At 45.5% G+C, this 21,398-nt stretch overlaps 1 protein-coding gene across 1 annotated transcript in view; it reads right to left on the reverse strand.

Moving 5' to 3' along the window:
- Nucleotides 1-21,398, reverse strand: part of LOC120020384 (semaphorin-3F-like) — a 76,691-nt gene that overhangs the window by 22,722 nt on the left and 32,571 nt on the right. The window contains exons 2-7 of the mRNA XM_038963996.1: nt 13,567-13,727; nt 13,403-13,465; nt 9,575-9,694; nt 7,626-7,712; nt 3,326-3,419; nt 1,946-2,065 (exon numbers count right to left, since the gene is read on the reverse strand). Coding sequence (XP_038819924.1) covers nt 1,946-2,065; nt 3,326-3,419; nt 7,626-7,712; nt 9,575-9,694; nt 13,403-13,465; nt 13,567-13,727 — 645 coding nt within the window. The remainder of the gene's footprint in view (nt 1-1,945; nt 2,066-3,325; nt 3,420-7,625; nt 7,713-9,574; nt 9,695-13,402; nt 13,466-13,566; nt 13,728-21,398) is intronic.

Below are 21,398 nucleotides of genomic sequence, written 5' to 3' on the forward strand. Positions count from 1 at the left end.
TTCCAGCTTCTCAGAGATGTGCACATTGAGGAACTTGAAGTTTCTGACCGTCTCCCCATTGATGAGGATGGGGGCGTACCCAGCCTGGTTCCGCCTGAAGTCCACAATCGGCTCCTGGCACCATGCCGTCAGAGTGCCTACGTCCTGCCTGTAGGCCGTCTGGTCATTGTTAGTAATCAGGCCAACTACTGTCATCAGAAAACTTGATGATGGAGTTGGAACTGTGTGAGGCCATGCAGTCGTGGGTTTATAGGGAGTACAGGAGGCGACTGAGGACGCACACTTGTGGGGCCCCTGTGTAGATAATCAGTGTCGAGGAGGTAACGTTGCTTACCTTCACCACCTGGTGTCGGCCCATCAGGAAGTCCAGGGCCAAATTGCATAGGGAGGAATTCAGTTCCAGGGCCGTGAGCTTTGTGGTGAGCTTAGAGGGCACTATGGTATTGAAGGCTGAGCTGAAGTCTATGAATAGCATCTTCACATATGCATTCCTTTTGTCCAGGTGGGTGAGGAGAGTGTGCAGTGCAATGCACACTTGTTTTGTCTGTGGATCAATCAGGGCGGTAGGTGAATTGTAGAGTGCCAAGTGTGTCGGGGAGGGAGGAGGTAATGTGGCCTTTGACTAGCCTCTCAAAGCACTTCATGATAACGGAGGTGAGTGCTACGGGACGGTAGACTTATATGGGGGGTTGACCATGTGGGTTGTGGGGTGGGGGGGAGGTACATAGACTCATATGGGGGGTAGACCATGTTGGGGGTGGGATATATGAACCCATATGGGGAAAGCAGGATGGATCAGGATCTCCTAGTGTGGCCCTGGGACTGATGAACAGGACTCAGGTGGGGATGGGGAGTACCTCCTGGGACTGATGAACAGGACTCAGGTGGGGATGGGGAGTACCTCCTGGGACTGATGAACAGGACTCAGGTGGGGATGGGGAGTACCTCCTGCCGTGGACTCAGCCCTACTAATCAATGGTGACACTTTCCTCCCAAACACACTGACCTCCAAAACACACTGACTTCCCAAACACACTGATCTCCCAAACACACTGATCTCCCAAACACACTGATCTCCCAAACACACTGATCTCCCAAACACACTGACCTCCAAAACACACTGACCTCCAAAACACACTGACTTCCCAAACACACTGACTTCCCAAACACACTGACTTCCCAAACACACTGATCTCCCAAACACACTGACTTCCCAAACACACTGACTTCCCAAAACACACTGACTTCCCAAACACACTGATCTCCCAAAACACACTTACTTCCCAAACACACTGATCTCCCAAAACACACTTACTTCCCAAACACACTGATCTCCAAAACACACCGAATTCCCAAACACACCCACCCAGCAGCACTTATGTGTACACTCTCGTCAAAATAAAACATCTAATCAAATTGGATTTGTCACATGCGCCGAAGGGTGTGACATTAACGTGAAATGCTTGATTACGAGCCCTTCCCAACGATGCAGAGATAAAAAAATATATATTATAAAAATTATACACAAGAAAGGAGCTATATACAGGGCGTCCAGTAGCAGATCAATGTGCAGGGGTACAAGGTATTTGAGGTTGGACAGCCAATATGCTCTTGCCAACTCAAATATAATTGTCATGCCATACATCCCAGACATGAAATGCTACCAGACATGTATGGCATGACAATGGACCATAGAAGACTTGGCTACAGCACAAACGTGACAAAACATTTCCTACTGTATTGATGTGATAGGCATGGTTGACTTTTTAATGCCTGAAACAGCTAGAGGCTTAGACCATATAAACAGTATGACATACAGAGGTGCTATGAGACAGAACAGGAATGTAGAGACTGAGGAATCAATTGATACATGATGGAAATATAAAGACAAATGCCATAGAGAGATGATGTCTGTCAGGATGAGACGTGAGACGTGAGACGTTACCATTTAACCATTTGGAGTTGTATTGATCCGTCCTCATGGCAGTCTGTTTCCCTAGAGTACGGAAGATGGACGCATCAGTCCCCATGAAGTCAATGTAGACCCCAGCGTAGAGCTCCCCATCTGTCAATCAGAGAGAAAGAGATCAATGGAATGTTATAGAAAGTCAATAACCTATCGGTTGACAGGAGGTAAACCAGGGGTGATTCGTGACTACCATCCTTTGTTATGGCAATATGGCCCTGTTTTCTGTAGGACAATAACACATGGTAACCCTCCCCTCCACATAACCAACAGTAGTGCCAGCTGGTGGCCAGGGTTAGGCAGGACAGCGGGGAGGGCGATCCCAGGGCAGACACTGGGGACCTGGGGCAGGATGTGGGGATGTAGTCATTGGCCCTGGTCTGGTCATTGTAAGCAGTGTGGGGTGGAGGCCTGGGAAATGCCCGCCACCAGTTGCTTGTGGCTGAGTGTGTGAGTGAGCAGGTGCTGCCCCAGTATGGGACCTGTTTAGAGTGTTGACAGATCTCCCTAAAGACAAGACAGTATTTTCCTTCTATAATCCCATCAGATCGAACGCCTTCACACTGGGGTGGGTTGGCAAGGTGACCAAACATGCTAGAAAAACTGGGGTCAAGAGAGATACATAGAAAGCCCCCGTATAAGAGGAGAATTCTTTGTTTTGCATCTGTGTTGTGTGGTATGACTGGCTGTGTTGTAGGTCAGTTATGTAGCAGCTGAGTCGCTACAGTAAGTGGATGCTAGTTAGTTCCGCCCCGGTCAGCTCTAGGTGTGGGATGACATGGGAAGTCACAGAGCGGGGTCATGGGAAGTGTCACACACCCTGGGTGGCTGGGAGGTCAGTGGAGCCATGCCAGAGAGGAAGAGGTCAACTGCTAAGTCTGACCAACTGTCTGCAAGCTGGTGTCAACACCAGACCACCTATTGATATGAGAACTTACATACCGACACATGCTACTCCCTTTATCCCCGAATTACAGTAAATATACTGTGCAGTACATAGATGAATACTTCTCAATACAGCAATTCACTTTCCAGTATACTTTTATGATTATGAGAATAGTATAACAATGGATTTTTTTACGTCATCACAGGGTAAATACAATTGAAGAGAAAACGGTTTTAAAAGAGGCAGAAGTATTTGAATGAGCAAGATCTAGTGTGACTTGCCAGTCGTGCATTGATAGATATTGTATTAGGTAATAGCTTCCACAGGGGTTGGACTGACCACAAAGACTCTTTGGGGGGAAGAGGAATATAGCTTGATGGGGAAACAGCACTTTTGTTTCAATAACAGAGACACTCAATTCTTCCAATATTGGAACAAGTGACCTGAGAGAGAAGAGGTGAACAGGCACTTACTGATCAAAGCTGAGACGCTGTTGAGTTTAGGGTCGTAAGGACATTTGCCTTTCCCCGAATCCACTTTGCCTGGCTCTAAACGGAAGATATATTCCTGTAATAGATAGCAAATCAAATGTTATTTGTCACATGCTTGGTAAAACAACAGGTGTAGACTAATAGTGAATTGCTTACTTACGGGCCCTTCCCAACAATGCAGAGAGAATAATAGAAAAATTATTGAAAGATAATAACACATGGAATAAATAGACAATAAGTAATGATATCTTTATACTACGTATATACACAGGGTACCAGTACCGAGTTGATGATAACTTGGCTATATACACGGGGTACCAGTACCGAGTTGATGATAACTTGGCTATATACACGGGGTACCAGTACCGAGTTGATGATAACTTGGCTATATGCACAGGGAACCAGTACCGAGTTGATGATAACTTGGCTATATGCACGGGGAACCAGTACCGAGTCAATGTACAGGGATATGAGGTAATTGAGATAGATAAGTACATATAGGTAGGGATAAAGTCAGGACAGTGCAGAAACAATTAAATATGTAAACAACATCAATTATTCTGTTGTTTCCATTGAGAACACAGAGTTTATTCAGGCCTTATTTATCTATTACAAGTGATTTGGTTTTTACATAATGTAACCCTTTGCAGAGAAATACAGACACAAGGAGGATATATAGGGAATGCAGGTTGATGTTTATTGGGATGAGTCTTGTCCTGGAGGCAGAGCTGAGTGATTTTTACTAGATGGGTGGGTTGCAAAGTCAACATTTGCCCTATATTTGCTTTTTGGTCATAATTTAAGGTTAGGTTTAGGCATAATGTTAGCAGTGTGGTTAAGGTTATGGTTAAGGTTAGGTTTAAAATCAGATTGTATGACTTTGTGGCTATGCCAGCTAGTGACTACCCTGCAGAGCTGCCTCCAGTACATGAGTCATCCTAATAAAGGTTGGCACTTGGTACACAAATATGTGTCCTTGTTTCTAAGCACAGGTCTGTCAAATGCTGTGTTAGTGTGCTGAACCAGACATCTATGTAAAACACACACTCACACACCTGTATTAGCTTTAAGCAAGGGAGTATGAAGCGTATAAGGCCAGTTATTGGCAAAATGGAGTGCTTGAGTAAAAATGAGGAGAGCGATCCAAAACGAATCCACCATGCTCCTAGTGTTAGAGATGTGGAGGGTGGCTCTGAAGTCCACGAGCCAGGAGGACATTGGCTTTGTGTCAACATTGGCTTTGTGTCAAGTAGCTTACTGTACCCCTGAGGATTGGTAATAATAATGCTTATTTTATTTTCGAATATGTGATTAGAAATGCATGATGTGATTCCGTCACGGTAAATGAAAAACTAAACAGATTGCCTTTCTAAGACAAATTCTAATTTTGCCTATGGAAAACATTCCTTCCACTTAGTTGACAATTACAATTATCACACGGCCCCCAAAAATATTACACATGTCAGGAATACATATTTAACTAAAAGGCATGTTGGATGAATACAGTTTCCCTGAAAAACAATGAAAGATAGGCAGACTGTTTAATTGTGAAGCAAGGCTGTTAGAGTTGGACAGTGTTCTTATACCCTGGTGTCTATGACTCCACTAGTTGTAGGCACCCTCCCAGAATGGCTCCCAACACTGAAGGCAGTACATTTACAAAGCATTCTTTTGTATTCTAAGCAACAGGGGTGAATCAGGATCTCTACATTTGTAAGACATTTATTTATTGCACAATTTTTACAGTATATTTTATAGGGGAATCAGAAGTTAAAATGTATTCTTTATGACTTGTTGTGGTACTCATTAGAATGGATTTTGCCATTGTCCTCCACCACATCTTTCTTTATGACTTTGAATGATTTGGCTGATATTCATATGCAGCGTACTTCTCAATATTGTAGTTGCCAAGATGAGTTGTAGAACAAGTACAGTAAAATCCCTTATAAAGTAGGCCTTTGGGGTCACAAAAATCAACCCATGGATGTTAATGACTGTAAAGAACAGGACTTGGTGACATTGACCAACTTAATTTATGACCTTTCTACTAATTTATGACCTTTCTACTGAACTGTGACCATATCACCATAATCTCTATCTTTAACACCCCATTTCTTCCACACCATAATCAGCAGCGTCCATTTTGGATTTCAACAGATTGTACATGATGACAGGGCCTCTCAGACACCAGATGGGCACCTGACCCAGGTCTCAGACCCCAGCCCCTTGCTACAGTAGCCTCCCTCGCCCCAGGTGACAGCTCCTTGCTACAGTAGCCTCCCCAGGTCCCAGACTCCAACCCCTTGCTACAGTAGCCTCCCCCAGGTCCCAGAACCCAGCCCCTTGCTACAGTAGCCTCCCTCGCCCCAGGTCATAGCTCCTTGCTACAGAAGCCTCCCCAGGTCCCAGACCCCAGCCCCTTGCTACAGAAGCCTCCCCAGGTCCCAGAACCCAGCCCCTTGCTACAGTAGCCTCCCCCAGGTCCCAGACCCCAGCCCTTTGCTACAGTAGCCTCCCCAGGTCCCATACCCCAGGTCCTTGCTACAGTAGCCTCCCCCAGGTCCCAGACTCCAGCCCTTTGCTACAGTAGCCTCCCTCGGCCCAGGTCACAGCTCCTTGCTACAGTAGCCTCCCCAGGTCCCAGACCCCAGGTCCTTGCTACAGTAGCCTCCCCCAGGTCCCAGACTCCAGCCCTTTGCGACAGTAGCCTCCCTCGGCCCAGATCACAGCTCCTTGCTACAGTAGCCTCCCCCAGGTCCCAGACTCCAGCCCTTTGCTACAGTAGCCTCCCTCGGCCCAGGTCACAGCTCCTTGCTACAGTAGCCTCCCCAGGTCCTTGCTACAGAAGCCTCCCCCAGGTCCCAGAACCCAGCCCCTTGCTACAGAAGCCTCCCCAGGTCCCAGAATCCAGCCCCTTGCTACAGAAGCCTCCCCAGGTCCCAGAACCCAGCCCCTTGCTACAGTAGCCTCCCCCAGGTCCCAGAACCCAGCCCCTTGCTACAGAAGCCTCCCCAGGTCCCAGAATCCAGCCCCTTGCTACAGAAGCCTCCCCAGGTCCCAGAACCCAGCCCCTTGCTACAGTAGCCTCCCCCAGGTCCCAGAACCCAGCCCCTTGCTACAGAAGCCTCCCCAGGTCCCAGAACCCAGCCCTTTGCTACAGTAGCCTCCCTCGGCCCAGATCACAGCTCCTTGCTACAGTAGCCTCCCCCAGGTCCCAGACTCCAGCCCTTTGCTACAGTAGCCTGCCTCGGCCCAGGTCACAGCTCCTTGCTACAGTAGCCTCCCCAGGTCCTTGCTACAGAAGCCTCCCCCAGGTCCCAGAACCCAGCCCCTTGCTACAGAAGCCTCCCCAGGTCCCAGAATCCAGCCCCTTGCTACAGAAGCCTCCCCAGGTCCCAGAACCCAGCCCCTTGCTACAGTAGCCTCCCCCAGGTCCCAGAACCCAGCCCCTTGCTACAGAAGCCTCCCCAGGTCCCAGAATCCAGCCCCTTGCTACAGAAGCCTCCCCAGGTCCCAGAACCCAGCCCCTTGCTACAGTAGCCTCCCCCAGGTCTCAGAACCCAGCCCCTTGCTACAGAAGCCTCCCCAGGTCCCAGAACCCAGCCCCTTGCTACAGAAGCCTCCCCAGGTCCCAGAACCCAGCCCCTTGCTACAGAAGCCTCCCTCGCCCCAGGTCATAGCTCCTTGCTACAGAAGCCTCCCCAGGTCCCAGACCCCAGCCCCTTGCTACAGAAGCCTCCCCAGGTCCCAGAACCCAGCCCCTTGCTACAGAAGCCTCCCCAGGTCCCAGAACCCAGCCCCTTACTACAGAAGCCTCCCCAGGTCCCAGAACCCAGCCCCTTGCTACAGAAGCCTCCCTCGGCCCAGAACCCAGCCCCTTGCTACAGTAACCTCCCTCGCCCCAGGTCATAGCTCCTTGCTACAGTAGCCTCCCCAGGTCCCAGACCCCAGCCCCTTGCTACAGTAGCCTCCCCAGGTCCCAGAACCCAGCCCCTTGCTACAGTAGCCTCCCCAGCTCCCAAACTGCAGTACCTTGATACAGTAACCTCCCCTCAACCAGGTCCCAGAGCCCAGCCTTTGCTACAGTAGTCTCCTCTTGGCCTAAGTCCCAGTCAGTTGCTACAGTAGTCTCCCCTCGGCCCAGGTCTTAGACCCCAGCCCCTTACTACAGTAGCCTCCCCTCAGCCCAGACCACAGCCCCTTGCTACAGTAGACTCCCCTCTGCCCAGGTCCTAGACCCCAGCCCCTTGCTACAGTAGCCACCCCTCGGCCGTAGGCCCACCTTTGACTCCACAGGCCCTGCCGTAGTGCTGAAGTCTGCCGCCCGGCTGGTCCTCCCTCCGGACTGGGGTGCCTGCAGGTAGAGGGCCTAAAAAAGAGGACACGTGCCACGCGATTACCACGAGGGTCCCATCGACTGCACCCGAAGGGACAACCCAAAACCAACTGAAACTCAGTGGAAAAATCAACCCAAGAGTTGACCAGAAGGAGAACAGAAAAAGCTCAAAGAAAGACCCATGACCGAAACACAACCATGACCACAAAGGAAGAAATGAGAGTGGACTCATGACATTTAAAAAAAAATACATTTCAATCGTTTGGCAGACACTCTTATCCAGAGCGACTTACAGGAGCAATTAGGGTTACGTGCATTACTCAAGGGCACAGACAGATTTTTCACCTACTGACCCAACTCTCTTAACAGCTAGACTACCTGCCACTCCATGAGAATCAATGAGAAGAGAACCCAAAAGTAACAAAAAATAACTATGTCAAGCGAAGCACGCTAGAGAGAGTTCAGTGACGTGAATAAATAAAAATATGGATGAGTTTCAGAATCCACAGCTATCTAGGTTGCCAAATACATACAGAAAACATGCCATGCCATGCAAATGAAAACATAGACACAAGATTCAGCAACATAAAAAAGACAAATGAGACAAAAGAGGACCCATTTGGGTGAAAAGCAGAAAAGGAGCTCAAAGTAAAGTGAACTCAGTGAAGAAGTGAGGTAATATCTGGAAAACCTTGGGAGCTGTCTGAGGACTCAGCATGCGTGAGGCCTTTGGAATGACAACTGGGAGAACTTCCAAACAAATGGTTTCTGTTTACACCTCTAATTTTAACCAATGAAAACCTTTACAGTTCAAGCGATGTAGCTAGCAGGGCCTGGGGGAGAGGATGAATGTCAAGGGGATGACTGGCCTGTACATTGAAACCTAAGCCCTGCAATGAATCGTTGAGACTAAACAGGCAGGATAGTAACAGTAAGTGTGCACTGGGGACGGCAGCTGCTGCATCTCTGATGGCCGCTGGTCTATGAGGGAGAGAGGGAGGAACAGAGAGAGGAATGGATGGAGGGGGTGAGTTACAAGGCTGATGATGGATGAGAGGCTCCATCGGTAATGATGGCCTTTCAGAGCCTCCCAGACAGGTCAGAACACTACACATAAACAGGTGAGGGGGGAGAGGAGACAGCCGCTAGTAGGAGAAGATAGTACTGGTTGTTTTAGACACACTGTCAACATTCTCTTCCCAGCAGTACTTTAGCTGAGGGTTAGCTTCCTATGGTGGCAGTTAGCTGTCTCTCCAATAGGAGTCACTATAACAGTGTGACACAAACTGACAGAATAAAGGAGAGTTAACCACCTGTGAAGAGCTCATTATCTATTGGGGCATTTCCAATGAGGATTGACCCCAGTGTTTTACATCAAAAGCCTCAGACTTTTCTGTTTCCGTCTACTTGGGCCGGCACCCGTGTCTCACTGGGCAATGGCTCTGGTGGTCCTGCTCTCACTTGGAGGCAAGACCCGGGGTACTTTTTAGCTTTCATTTACATAACAATGGCTAACTGTGAACTTTAACACCTACTCACAAAGCAACAGTCTTGAAGGATGCAGAGATTGTTGATTCTGCTCGCAACAAGGCTTTAGTGTCACACTCCTGATGGAAACACAATTACACTATAGAGTTTACATTAACATAAAACACTAGCGGCCCACTAAGTCTCAATGGAAAAGCACCAATATGAGCCTTTCTCTGGGTTCACCAGACCATGGATAGAGCAAATCAATGTGAAAAGGGGAGCAGAAAATGAGAGAACAGACCATGACAAGGACAGACAAGGAGCGGAATGAGATTTTTTGACCCCGGGTTGATTGACAGATCTGACTCTGAAAGAGGGGAGTACAGGAGTGTGACCATGGTTGGCTACATCTTGTCTCTGGTTACCTGGGACCTGCGCCCGCGGTCCACGTAGGTGCAGATGGGGTTGTATGCCCCTGTTCCACACACGTACAGGTGGGTTCGGTTCCATGGCTCGATCAGACGGATGAAGTTCCCACATTCCCCCTGATGGAGACAAGGGAAAAAACGCTGTCAGTAGGATACAAGGATAATCATTACATTTTCAGAAAGATAAACACATTCTGCTCTGGACTCCTTTCAGCCTTCTGAGGAAAACAAAAGGTCCAATTGATGATCAATAACCTTCAGCTAACCACCTCAAACTACCTCCGTTACATTTATGTATTCCACTTGTGCCTATGGAAAACATTCCTTTCACTTAGTTGACAATTTAATTATCATACGCCTAAAAAATATTATTACACACGTCAGGAATACGTATTTGACTACAAGGCAAGTTGGATGAATACAGTTTCCCTAAAAAACAATGAAAGATAGGCAGACTGTTTTAATCTGAAGGTACACACACACGCACGTTGAACAGGATAAGGCAGTGGCCCATGATGTCTCTTTCCAGCTGTCTAGAAACCCCGCTCCCCTGTCTTAACACCAGCCAGTCCCCCTGCCTTAACCCAAGACAGTCCCCCTGCCTTAACCCCACCCAGTCCCCCAACCTTAACCCCAGCCAGTGCCCCTGTCTTAACCCCAGCCAGTACCCTTGCCTTAACACCAGCCAGGCCTCCATGCTGGCCACAGTGATACAGGACCAGGCCTCCATGCTGGCCACAGTGATACAGGACCAGGCCTCCATGCTGACCACAATGATACAGGGCCAGGCCTCCAGGGCCAGGTCCCCATGCTGATCACAGTGATACAGGGCCAGGCCTCCAGGGCCAGGTCCCCATGCTGATCACAGTGATACAGGGCCAGGCCTCCAGGGCCAGGTCCCCATGCTGATCACAGTGATACAGGGCCAGGCCTCCAGGGCCAGGTCTCCATGCTGATCACAGTGATACAGGGCCAGGCCTCCAGGGCCAGGTCTCCATGCTGATCACAGTGATACAGGGCCAGGCCTCCAGGGCCAGGTCTCCATGCTGATCACAGTGATACAGGGCCAGGCCTCCAGGGCCAGGTCTCCATGCTGACCACAGTGATACAGGGCCAGGTCTCCATGCTGATCACAGTGATACAGGGCCAGGCCTCCAGGGCCAGGTCTCCATGCTGATCACAGTGATACAGGGCCAGGCCTCCAGGGCCAGGTCTCCATGCTGACCACAGTGATACAGGGCCAGTGTGTGTGTGTGTGTGTAGGTATGTGTATTCATTGCAAAGTTGTGCTCCCCCACAGGGAGTGCAGTGTGCATGATTGCCTTTGACCTCTTGCCTGAAATGACATCCCCTTTGAATTGCTTTTGAAATGTCATAATCTGTCATTAGATAAAGAGGGGGTTTGCCAAGATGTCTACAGCCAATTTCCTCTCTTATTATTACCGTGTTGGAATTCCAACCCGCACGCACGCACGCACGCACGCACGCACGCACGCACGCACGCACGCACGCACGCACGCACGCACGCACGCACGCACGCACGCACGCACGCACGCACGCACGCACGCACGCACGCACGCACGCACGCACGCACGCACGCACACACACACACACACACACACACACACACACACACACACACACACACACACACACACACACACACACACACACACACACACACACACACACACACACACACACACACACACACAGGGGCCTGTACTATGTAGCCAGAGGTGGTGAGCTGTGCGGGTCAGCGAGCGCATCTAAATGAACATTCCAGTTGGATAAACAGAAGCCTGCTCTCTGAAAACTAGCAGGGGAGCATGGTTATTATCCATACCCCATCCTGCATGCCACTGCCCAAATACACCCTTAGGGCTGTGTGTGGGGGTGTTGACATGTGTGAACAAATCAAAAGAGAAATCAGAGGAGGATCAGACCTTGATATGAATTTAAATGGTGCTCTCAGGTCCACAGGGGGCTGTGGTGTGTGTGAGTGTATGTGCAGGATTTAACCCTCTGAAACAGATGTGCTAAAACAGGAGCTCTAGCCTCTAGCTACAGTCCTCCTCACCCTAACAGATCATGATTCAAAGGGGTAAGGGAAGGGAATGATGGAATATGGCTGCATAATGTAAACTGTTGCGGATTATTCCATGTTTAATGGCCAACTCACTATCAAAGTGTCAAAGGGCCTCTCCAAAATGGCCGCCAAGTCACCTGGCAAGTCACCTGACGGCTATTGAAAAGAGTGATTACTGGGGTAGCAGTAAATGTGAAAGTGGATTAACTGAAGGAGAAGATTCCCGGAATTTGTGATGCTCGTCATTTGGTGCGACGCAGACAGGATGGCATGAGTAGTGAAACAGAAGAGTCATTGTCTGTTCTTTTGACTTTTGATGTTGAGTCTTTGCCAGACAAAGTGATGTTAGGATATATCCGTTATCTCGTACCAGCTTTTGTGCCTAATCCATTACATTGTTAAAGGTGTCAAACTTATGCGCAAGTGGCAGCAGTGTGTACGAGGGAGGATCCTAGGTGTGAGAAGTGTGCGGAAGAGCATGAGACAAAGGAAAGTGTAGCATTGGGGAAAGAAGCGGTATGTTGTAATTGTAGGGGTGCCCATGGGGCTGGGATCAGAAATGTCCAGTGAGAGAGAGGCAGGTTGAGGTTACCAGGGTTAAGAAGTGCAGAGGGTATCGTGTGCTGAGGCAGTGAAGAAAGTAGAGGAAGATGGGTCAACAGGGAGGGATCCTGAGAGGATTCGTGTGAGTAGTAGATCTGTGCTATTACAGAGGGATAGGCCAATGAGTGATATACTGTGTATTCAGTAAGTATGGCTTTTTAGCGTTCATAGCAATGGTAATCAATTGTACTGCAGGGATGGAACGTACATCGCAGATAATAGAGGTTGCGGTGGCAGCTGCAGAGAAGTATTCGGGTGTACGAGCTTTGATGTCAGAAGAGTTACAGGGTGTGTTGAGTAGTGGTGTCACGTCCTCCCAGGCCGTTGGCCTGAGGTAGGATCAGATTGGTTTAAATAGAGGAATAGGGTGGTGGGTTTTTAATCAGTGTAGGGTGAGATGGCAGGGAATTTATTTATTATTATACTTTTTTTTTTATCACGCAAAGTATAATGGATTTATACCCCAGTTTAGTTGGTGGCGGTAATGCACAATGTTTTGGATGCCAACCGCCGTTAAACCTCATCGAAGACGAACACCACACCAAGCAACAGCCCTCAGATGAAGAACCAACAGAATGCGTCATTGACCAAAAGTGAGTTATTATCTGATGCTTTGTCTGACTATGTACTTTGATTTGTTCTGTAGTTTCTGCCTTATAGATTATGTTCTTGAACTTTACTGTCGATGCTGCACTGCCCTATCGCTTGCCTATCGCTTGCCTTAGCTTCAGCATTTTGCATATTGTTCATTTAAGTTTAAACCGTTTCAGTATTGCTACTTATAGCATCCTTTTGAGTAGCATTATATGGGAAATGTGTATTGAATGTGTATTGATGAATTGTGCCAGGGTAATTGTAACTTATTGTGGATTTGTTAATAATTGTCACATTTCCATTGTTCCTAGAACCATACATACTACATTCTATAACTTCAATGTCCTCTGATGATTGACCTGCCAAAATAAAACAGTTCAAAGTGATCAAAGTGAAGTCCTGAATCCAAGTCTCTCTGACAGGAGCCCTTTGGCAGCCACTAAAACCAGCCATACAGTTATTTCAAAACTAGACCATTTCTTACACCAAGAGCACAACTAACCCACATGTTAAGATGATTGAGAGAGTATGGTACTCACGTTGATATCCTTTCCAGACAAAACACACTCAGTTTTCCTCTGAGGAGCCACAGGCCAGTGAATCTGAGAGAGAGGAGAGAGAGAAGCAGGTTCGTTTTTAGTGCTAGACATGCAGAACCCAGCAGGTCTAGCTAGGATCAATAATGGAGTGGGGCATCTCTTACTATGAGTGGCTCCTTGTTGATGTCGTGCAGGTCCAGAGACAGGATGTAGTCCTTGCTGCCCACGTACATGCGGTCGTGGTCCTCGTCCATACGCAGGATACGGTAGTCTGTTGAGTTGAGCAGGAAGGAGAAGTGGTGGGCAGTGCCAGTAGATCTCAGCTCTAATGCGAGAGGGAGAGGAAGAGAATTAGGTTTAATCACTGTAGTCATGAACAATGTGGCTGTAAAGTGCAGTGTATATTCACACATTGAGAAACATGTAATTCACATACAGGTTACTGCCAAAATAATGGTAACACTTTAGTAAATGAGGGATACAAAATATATTGAAATCAGGTGCTTCCACACAGGTATCCTTCCTTAGTTAATTAAGCAATTATGCTTAGGGTATGAATAAAAGTGCTGGGCAGGCAAATCTTGGGGACATTATTTTAGCTACCATGGCTATGCCCCTGCTCCCATAGGATGACAATGCCCCCATCCACAAGGAACAAGTGGTCACTGAGTGGTTTGATGAGCATGAAAACGATGTAAACCATATGCCATGGCCGGTTCAGTTTTAGATCTCAACCCAATTGAACACTTATGGGAGATTCTGAGAGCGTTTTCCACCACCCTCAATAAAACACCAAATTATGGAATTTCTCGTGGAAGAACCCAAGAATTTCTCGTGGAAGAGTTCCAGACACTTGTAGAATCAATGCCAAGGTGCATTGAAGTTGTTCTGGCTTGTGGTGGCCCAACGCCCTACTAAGACGCTTTATGTTGGTGTTTTCTTTATTTTGGCATTTACCTGTATATTCAAGAGTGATTAGCCTTTTATTGAGAGTCAGTTCAAGGCAACAAGATCCTAGAACTGGCACAGGAACTTTACAGTAACAGTCCTTTTGGGGGGAAATCATATTTCCTCCACAAAGTCATGCCAACCATATCCAAGCACACACACAAAAACAAATCTTGTGCCGCTTACAATAACTTCAACCACTCATAAAACTAGGCTCCAAATGTAATCCTCCGACACCCCCACAACCCACTAACTTTTACATTAGCTGTGGTGGAGCGATGCCTGCTACTCCAATCTTCTGTTTACATTCAGTTGCTCTGTATGACATACGAACCCTCACTGGCTGTTATTATGGTTTTTGCTTTTTGAATTGCTATGAGTTATGGTATATAAATGTAATTACACACATCCCAAAAGTGACGCACGAAGAGTATTTCCATAGATATTTTCATTCTGTGTAACAGTAAAATTAAGAGGTGCCCGTCAGACTGTGGGTGATGCGAGACTAACACAGGGAATTGACAATATCTGTTCTTGCTGTAACGTGGTAACTAAGGGAACAAACACTCAGACAGGAAATGCAACCTGGGTTTACAAGAAGTGTCTCAACGTGAATATATAATATCTAATATCTAATATCTGCACAATATCAGCATAAGCCATCATAAAACCCCAAAGCCTGTATGGGGTTTGATTTATTAGGATCCCCATTAGCTGACGCCAACGGGGTGACAGTTAGTCTTACTGGGGTCCGACACATAACGAAAAATACATTACAGACAAAATACTTGACAATTTACATACATTTAAAAACATGAACATGTAGTGTGTGTGTTGGGGGGCAGGACGAGACAGAGGAGGCATAAACATGGGAACAGACTACTACCCACTTCCTCTGCAAAGCCTAGAGTTTGAAATGGTTGATATTCCAAACAATAAAGCCTAGAATCAACAAGAAATATGTTTTGACCAGTCCAAATTCTGGAATATTACTGTATCATTCAGTACTTTGGCAAAGATCATGGACTTCTGAGTTATGTATTTATTAAAATGTATCACAATCCATACAGCATGGTTTACTTTATTGAAACCTAGGAAGTCCCTGAATTTTCCACGTAAATATTGTAGATCTTTAACCTCTGATACAGGTCCCATCTTCCTTTCATTTGAAAAAATTGGGTGCATTGAACTGTCAACACTTTGGCAACTTTCATATATTTGGTTATGATTAATCAAACACCTGCAAATATTTTTTAAATTTAGCTTGGAAGCCCATTCTTTAAAGAAACAATGTTTAGACTCGAAACGCATACACATATGTCTAACCATTGGACCCAATGACTTTATCTGTGATGGCAAATGTATCATATACTGTATGCATTGACTTCCAAACTCTCCAAAACAAGTGGCAATATCCTTAGCAGGACAAGCATTTGCCCAGTTGACTGTTTTTGTTTACCATCACGTGACGTTAATGTACTAACAGAAATTGGGGATGGCCGATCTCTAACATAAAGGAAACCAAGAATAGCAGAAGTCCAGATCAATCTGTCCTTACACAACAAGATGATTCAAAACACATTTGATTTCCAATGCCCTCCAGAATTACATGCATAATGTCTTGCGGAGTTGTTTTATAATATCAAAGGCTGGGAATTTAACTAACTTGCTCCTTCTATTGATCCCATATGTTGTTCTCAGGCTGTTGCTAAGCAAGTCCGTCTTAGCCTTTTCTATTTCATCACACTGTCTGACATGCTTCTCCAATGTCCTTTTAGTATATGCATCCTCATTGAAGAGTGACTACATGTCTTCAAAAGAACACTCACAGTGTCTACACTTACTGTAGGTAAAGCCCACACCCTATTTGAGCCCTGCTAGTTTATGTTGTGTCAGGGTGTCTCCACAGAGAGAGACCAAGGCACCATATATAGTTTTCTCTCCGTTAAAAGTTTACATTTTAACCACACTGTACAATGCATCCATGTCTTCCTTGATTCTATTCAATATTACATCTACACCAGATTGACGGAGGTCTGCTGATCTAGCCATGGCAAGTAGCCTGATAGCAGCCAGTTTAGACCTGTATTTTGGATTTATATTTCCTAGGGTGTAGTACACCATTAACAACTTGTTTTTTGAGGCAAAGGATCCTAGTGGATTACAGATGTCTATTTCATCCGTGTACAGAACAATCTGCAATGCCTTTGGTTTCTCTGAAAATAAGGGATGTGATTTTAGAAGAGCACCATCAACAATGTCATGAAAACAACTTTCCCTGCACATCCGAGGTCCCTTTTCAACCAAACAAAATCCTTGGGTGTGATAAGAACTGTTCTAGACTTTTGACTAATGGTACATAATGAAATAATTTCTTTGATGAAAAAGTATTTTGATCCTCCACATTTCATCCTGCATATGGTTCGAGCAATTGGAATTTCCTCTGCGTCCAAACAGCTAAACTGCTTTTTAATAACACTGCCCTGTCGAAATGTTGCAATGCCAGCAAAAGGGTCAATGAAATTGTCAAATATATCCATTGCATCTTCTTCAAGTTGACCTGATGTGCTTCCTGAATGCTTCTTTAGCACTGTCTCCATCTGCTTCCTGAGGTTGTCCAATAGTGATGATTGATATTGCTGTACCCCAGCAACAATGTCATTCACGCCTTTCTGAAAATGAGAGAGAGAGAGGTGGGGATGTCATCAATCATGGAGGTTGGAACACACCTTCATGGATACTTATGATATACAGATTTTGTTTATGACATAATCCTTAACACAAGGACATAAGGGATCAACAACAGTAAGGTGGACAACCTAGCAGTGAGAATGAACTCAACCATCACTGAACCACTACAAAATGCTCTGCATAATGTAACAAACCAAATGCTGTGCTCTGCTCAGAAAAAGCATCTTACCTGTGAGAGAAGATGCTTGGCTCTGGCATTTATCACAAAAGCAGTGGCATGTGTTGTCAGATCCTAAAAAAAGGTTGACATTGAATATGTAGTATCCTGACATGTGCAGGCTGGACATTACTAGTTCATGACAAGTATAATGTTTGTGACAGGAGAAGTGGTTGTGAAGACTGACTATGAATGCTATTAGTATAGCCAAGTACTTTAAAAAATATGGTACATTTCAGTAGATTGCCACCAACCGAGTAACTTACTTACTTACTGTGACAGCTCCATGTTGGTCAATGCCCCTTTTCCCTTCGTCTGAGTCAGGTATATGGAGTTGCTGATCAGTGATGCTGGAGTTAGCTAGAAGCTGATCGGGTTGAATGTTGTCCTGTGTACCACATGTCAAAGAAACAGATTATTATTTGAAATTGTATTTAGTTTCACCAATAGAGCTATTTAAGTGTTTTGTTCCTATTTATCATTGATTATTTTCACATGAACCCAGCTTTAGCCATAAGAGTCATTATAGCTAAAATGATCGAATAGCCTATGGACAGTATGACTTTGGTCCGTGTATCGTCCATTCATTAAATAAAATTTAAAAAATCCAGCAGAAAACAAAAACAAATCCTAGCTAGCTACTTACTTGTTCCGGTGGTACTTGGCTTTCCTCCGATGGCTGTTCACCTGGTCGGGTGCCTTCAAGTAGGTGTTGAAGGTGTATCTTCTCTTTACATGATGATAGAAGGAACTGTACACTCTATATTCCTCAGTGCATCCGTCAATACCACAGAGCAACCAGAATTCAGGGCTGCGACTGTGAAATCTATTGATATGGCTCAATAACAGTTTCAATGAAAAAGTCATAAAAACGCAGCAGATAACGTACCGCCAAAGTATCTTGAACGTTACTAAAAGGAAACGCAATAAAACGTTCCCACTGCTTACTATGAAAAGGGTGAAAAGAACTCAAAATTATGTTCACAAGTATTTTTTATACGACCAAGTAATTTGATTGGAGTAGAGTATAACAGCACTGAGACTTTTAACTATACATGTATCACTCCGCTTTACAGGTGTTCTAATAACCGTTAATTACATTAACGATCGTTATCTATCTTAGATTGTAACAAACGCGCACCACAAATATGAACATATTTCCTCAAATAACATTTGAGTTAAAGTATGAATGGTCGTCAGGAGAGGACGGTAACGTGTAGACCTACACAAAGTAGCAGGCTAGTGTGTAGGAAAATGTTTATGTGGTGCTTGACAACAGTCCAGTTCCAGTCCAGTTGTGGAACTATGTGTCCCAGTCCAGTTGTGGAACTATGTGTCCCAGTCCAGTTGTGGAACTATGTCCCCAGTCCAGTTGTGGAACTATGTGTCCCAGTCCAGTTGTGGAACTATGTGTCCCAGTCCAGTTGTGGAACTATGTGTCCCAGTCCAGTTGTGGAACTATGTGTCCCAGTCCAGTTGTGGAACTATGTGTCCCAGTCCAGTTGTGGAACTATGTGTCCCAGTACAGTTGTGGAACTATGTGTCCCAGTCCAGTTGTGGAACTATGTGTCCCCAGTCCAGTTGTGGAACTATTCCTGCATTAACTGGAAAGGGAAGACAGTATGCTAATGCCTCATAACCTGTATCAACCTGACACTTTGCGTCTATGTATTAGTTGCTAATTATTTAACTATTTACCATGTGGTTAAATGTGTATTTCAGCTGCTAATATAAGCACAGACATGGTGTCCAGCTTCTTAAAGGAGGATTCATGTGATCTCTTTCCCGGGCCAGAGCACTTCTTCAGAACCATTTGGAGACTTACTCATGGTGAAAATGAGATAATGTTAGATTTTCACAGTTGGGAGACATTTAATCTAACCATGCAGGCAGTGTTTCCTGTTATCAAAGAAGCATTTCCTGGCCATCATTACAATACATGTATCTGAAGATGTATTTGTTTTGGTGTTTGCTGTTAGGTTGTTGTTATATTGTGGTGTTATTTGTTTTTTATAATTACCATCGAATAAATGTATGTCTTATACAGGGTGAAGAATCAGACCTGTGTAGACCTGGCACCTCCTCTGGGACCTGTGATTTCAGCCCCAATCCCACACCCTTTCCCTCCTCCTCCACCCCTTCCACTCTTCACCCCCTTCCACTCTGTTTTTGTGGTCATATTTGTTTTTCTCTTTGTGTTTGTGTCAGTCTGCAGAAGTCCCCAACACCTTTCTTCAGGCGAGACCACTCTTCAGCCCTGTCGTGATTGTCTGTGAAACCAACTGCATACTGGCCATTGGAACCATGCCTGTGGTGACCTTCCCAAAAGAGGACATCTATGCCAGCGTGACATATCTCATGGCGTGTTATTACGCCTTTCACCTCACATATCCCAAGTGCATTGCAACACTCCTCTCTGTGCTGCAGAGAAGTCCTCTCGGACGCCATCCACAACCGGGACATGACTTCTTCATATAAAAAGGCTATGGCGGAGTGGAAAAAGATCATTACTGACTAGGGTTGCAGGATACAATTTTTTCAATTGCCGGTCTCGATAACAGAACTGCGTGTATCAGCCGATCCGAGAACCGATCCGATAACCTTTAATAAATAGGCAGGGTGTTTGTTGTTTATTATCAGAGTGGTTTAAAGCACTGTTACATTTGTTATCTTGCCATAGGTCTTACATTTGGCCTTTGTTGTTGTTGTTTTTACATTCTTTGTTCTGCCCATATGCAGTCCTCAATAAAGAAGTGAAAAGAAATGCAAAAAATAAGCTCTCAAAAACAAGAAAAATTGGAAAATTTCTCTTGCCAAGATTTTTAAAACAAGTAAAAAAATATCTAGTCTCAAAGAACGCACAGATACAGTTGAAGTCAGATGTTTACATACACCTTAGCCAAATACATTTAAACTCAGTTTTTTCACAATTCCTGACATTTAATCCTAGTAAAAATTCCCCGTCTTAGGTCAGTTAGGATCACCACTTTATTTTAAGAATGTGAAATGTCAGAATAATAGTAGAGAGAATGATTTATTTCAGCTTTTATTTCTTTCATCACATTCCCAGTGGGTCAGAAGTTGACATACACTCAATTAGTATTTGGTAGCATTGCCTTTAATTTTTTAAAACTTGGGTCAAACGTTTCGGGTAGCCTTCCACAAGCTTCCCACAATAAGTTGGGTGAATTTTGACACATTCCTCCTGACAGAACAGGTGCAACTGAGTCAGGTTTGTAGGCCTCCTTGCTCGCACACGCTTTTTCAGTTCTGCCCACAAATTTTCTATAGGATTGAGGTCAGGGCTTTTTCATGGCCACTCCAATACCTTGACTTTGTTGTCCTTAAGCCATTTTGCCACAACTTTGTAAGTATGCTTGGGGTCATTGTCCATTTGGAAGACCCATTGCGACCAAGCTTTAACTTCCTGACTGATGTCTTGAGATGTTGCTTCAATATATCCACATCATTTTCCTGCTTCATGATGCCATCTATTTTGTGAAGTGCACCAGTCCCTCCTTCAGCAAAGCACCCCCACAACATGATTCTGCCACCCCAGTGCTTCACGGTTGGGAGGGTGTTCTTCGGCTTGCAAGCGTCCCCCTTTTTCTTTGAAACATATTGATGGTCATTATGGCCAAACAGTTCTATTTTTGTTTCATCAGACCAGAGGACATTTCTCCAAAAAGTACGATATTTGTCCCCATGTGCAGTTGCAAACCGTAGTCTGGCTTTTTTATGTCGGATTTGGAGCAGTGGCTTCTTCCTTACTTAGCGGCCTTTCAGGTTATGTCGATATAGGACTCGTTTTACTGTGGATATAGATACTGTTGTACCTGTTTCCTCCAGCATCTTCACAAGGTCCTTAACCTGTTTGGGCTGCAGGGGCAGTATTGAGCAGCCTGGATAAAAGGTGCCCCTTTCAAACGGCCTCGTACTCAATTCTTGCTCGTACAATATGCATATTATTATTACTATTGGATAGAAAACACTCTCTAGTTTCTAAAACCGTTTGAATTATATCTGTGAGTAAAACAGAACTCATTTTGCAGCAAACTTCCTGACAGGAAGTGGAAAATCTGAAATCTCACAATCAGAGACAATCCCAATCAGAGAACCATATTAGGCCAAACAACAAAC

The sequence above is a fragment of the Salvelinus namaycush genome, chromosome 2 (assembly GCF_016432855.1).
Source record: "Salvelinus namaycush isolate Seneca chromosome 2, SaNama_1.0, whole genome shotgun sequence".
Taxonomy (NCBI): Eukaryota; Metazoa; Chordata; class Actinopteri; order Salmoniformes; family Salmonidae; genus Salvelinus; species Salvelinus namaycush.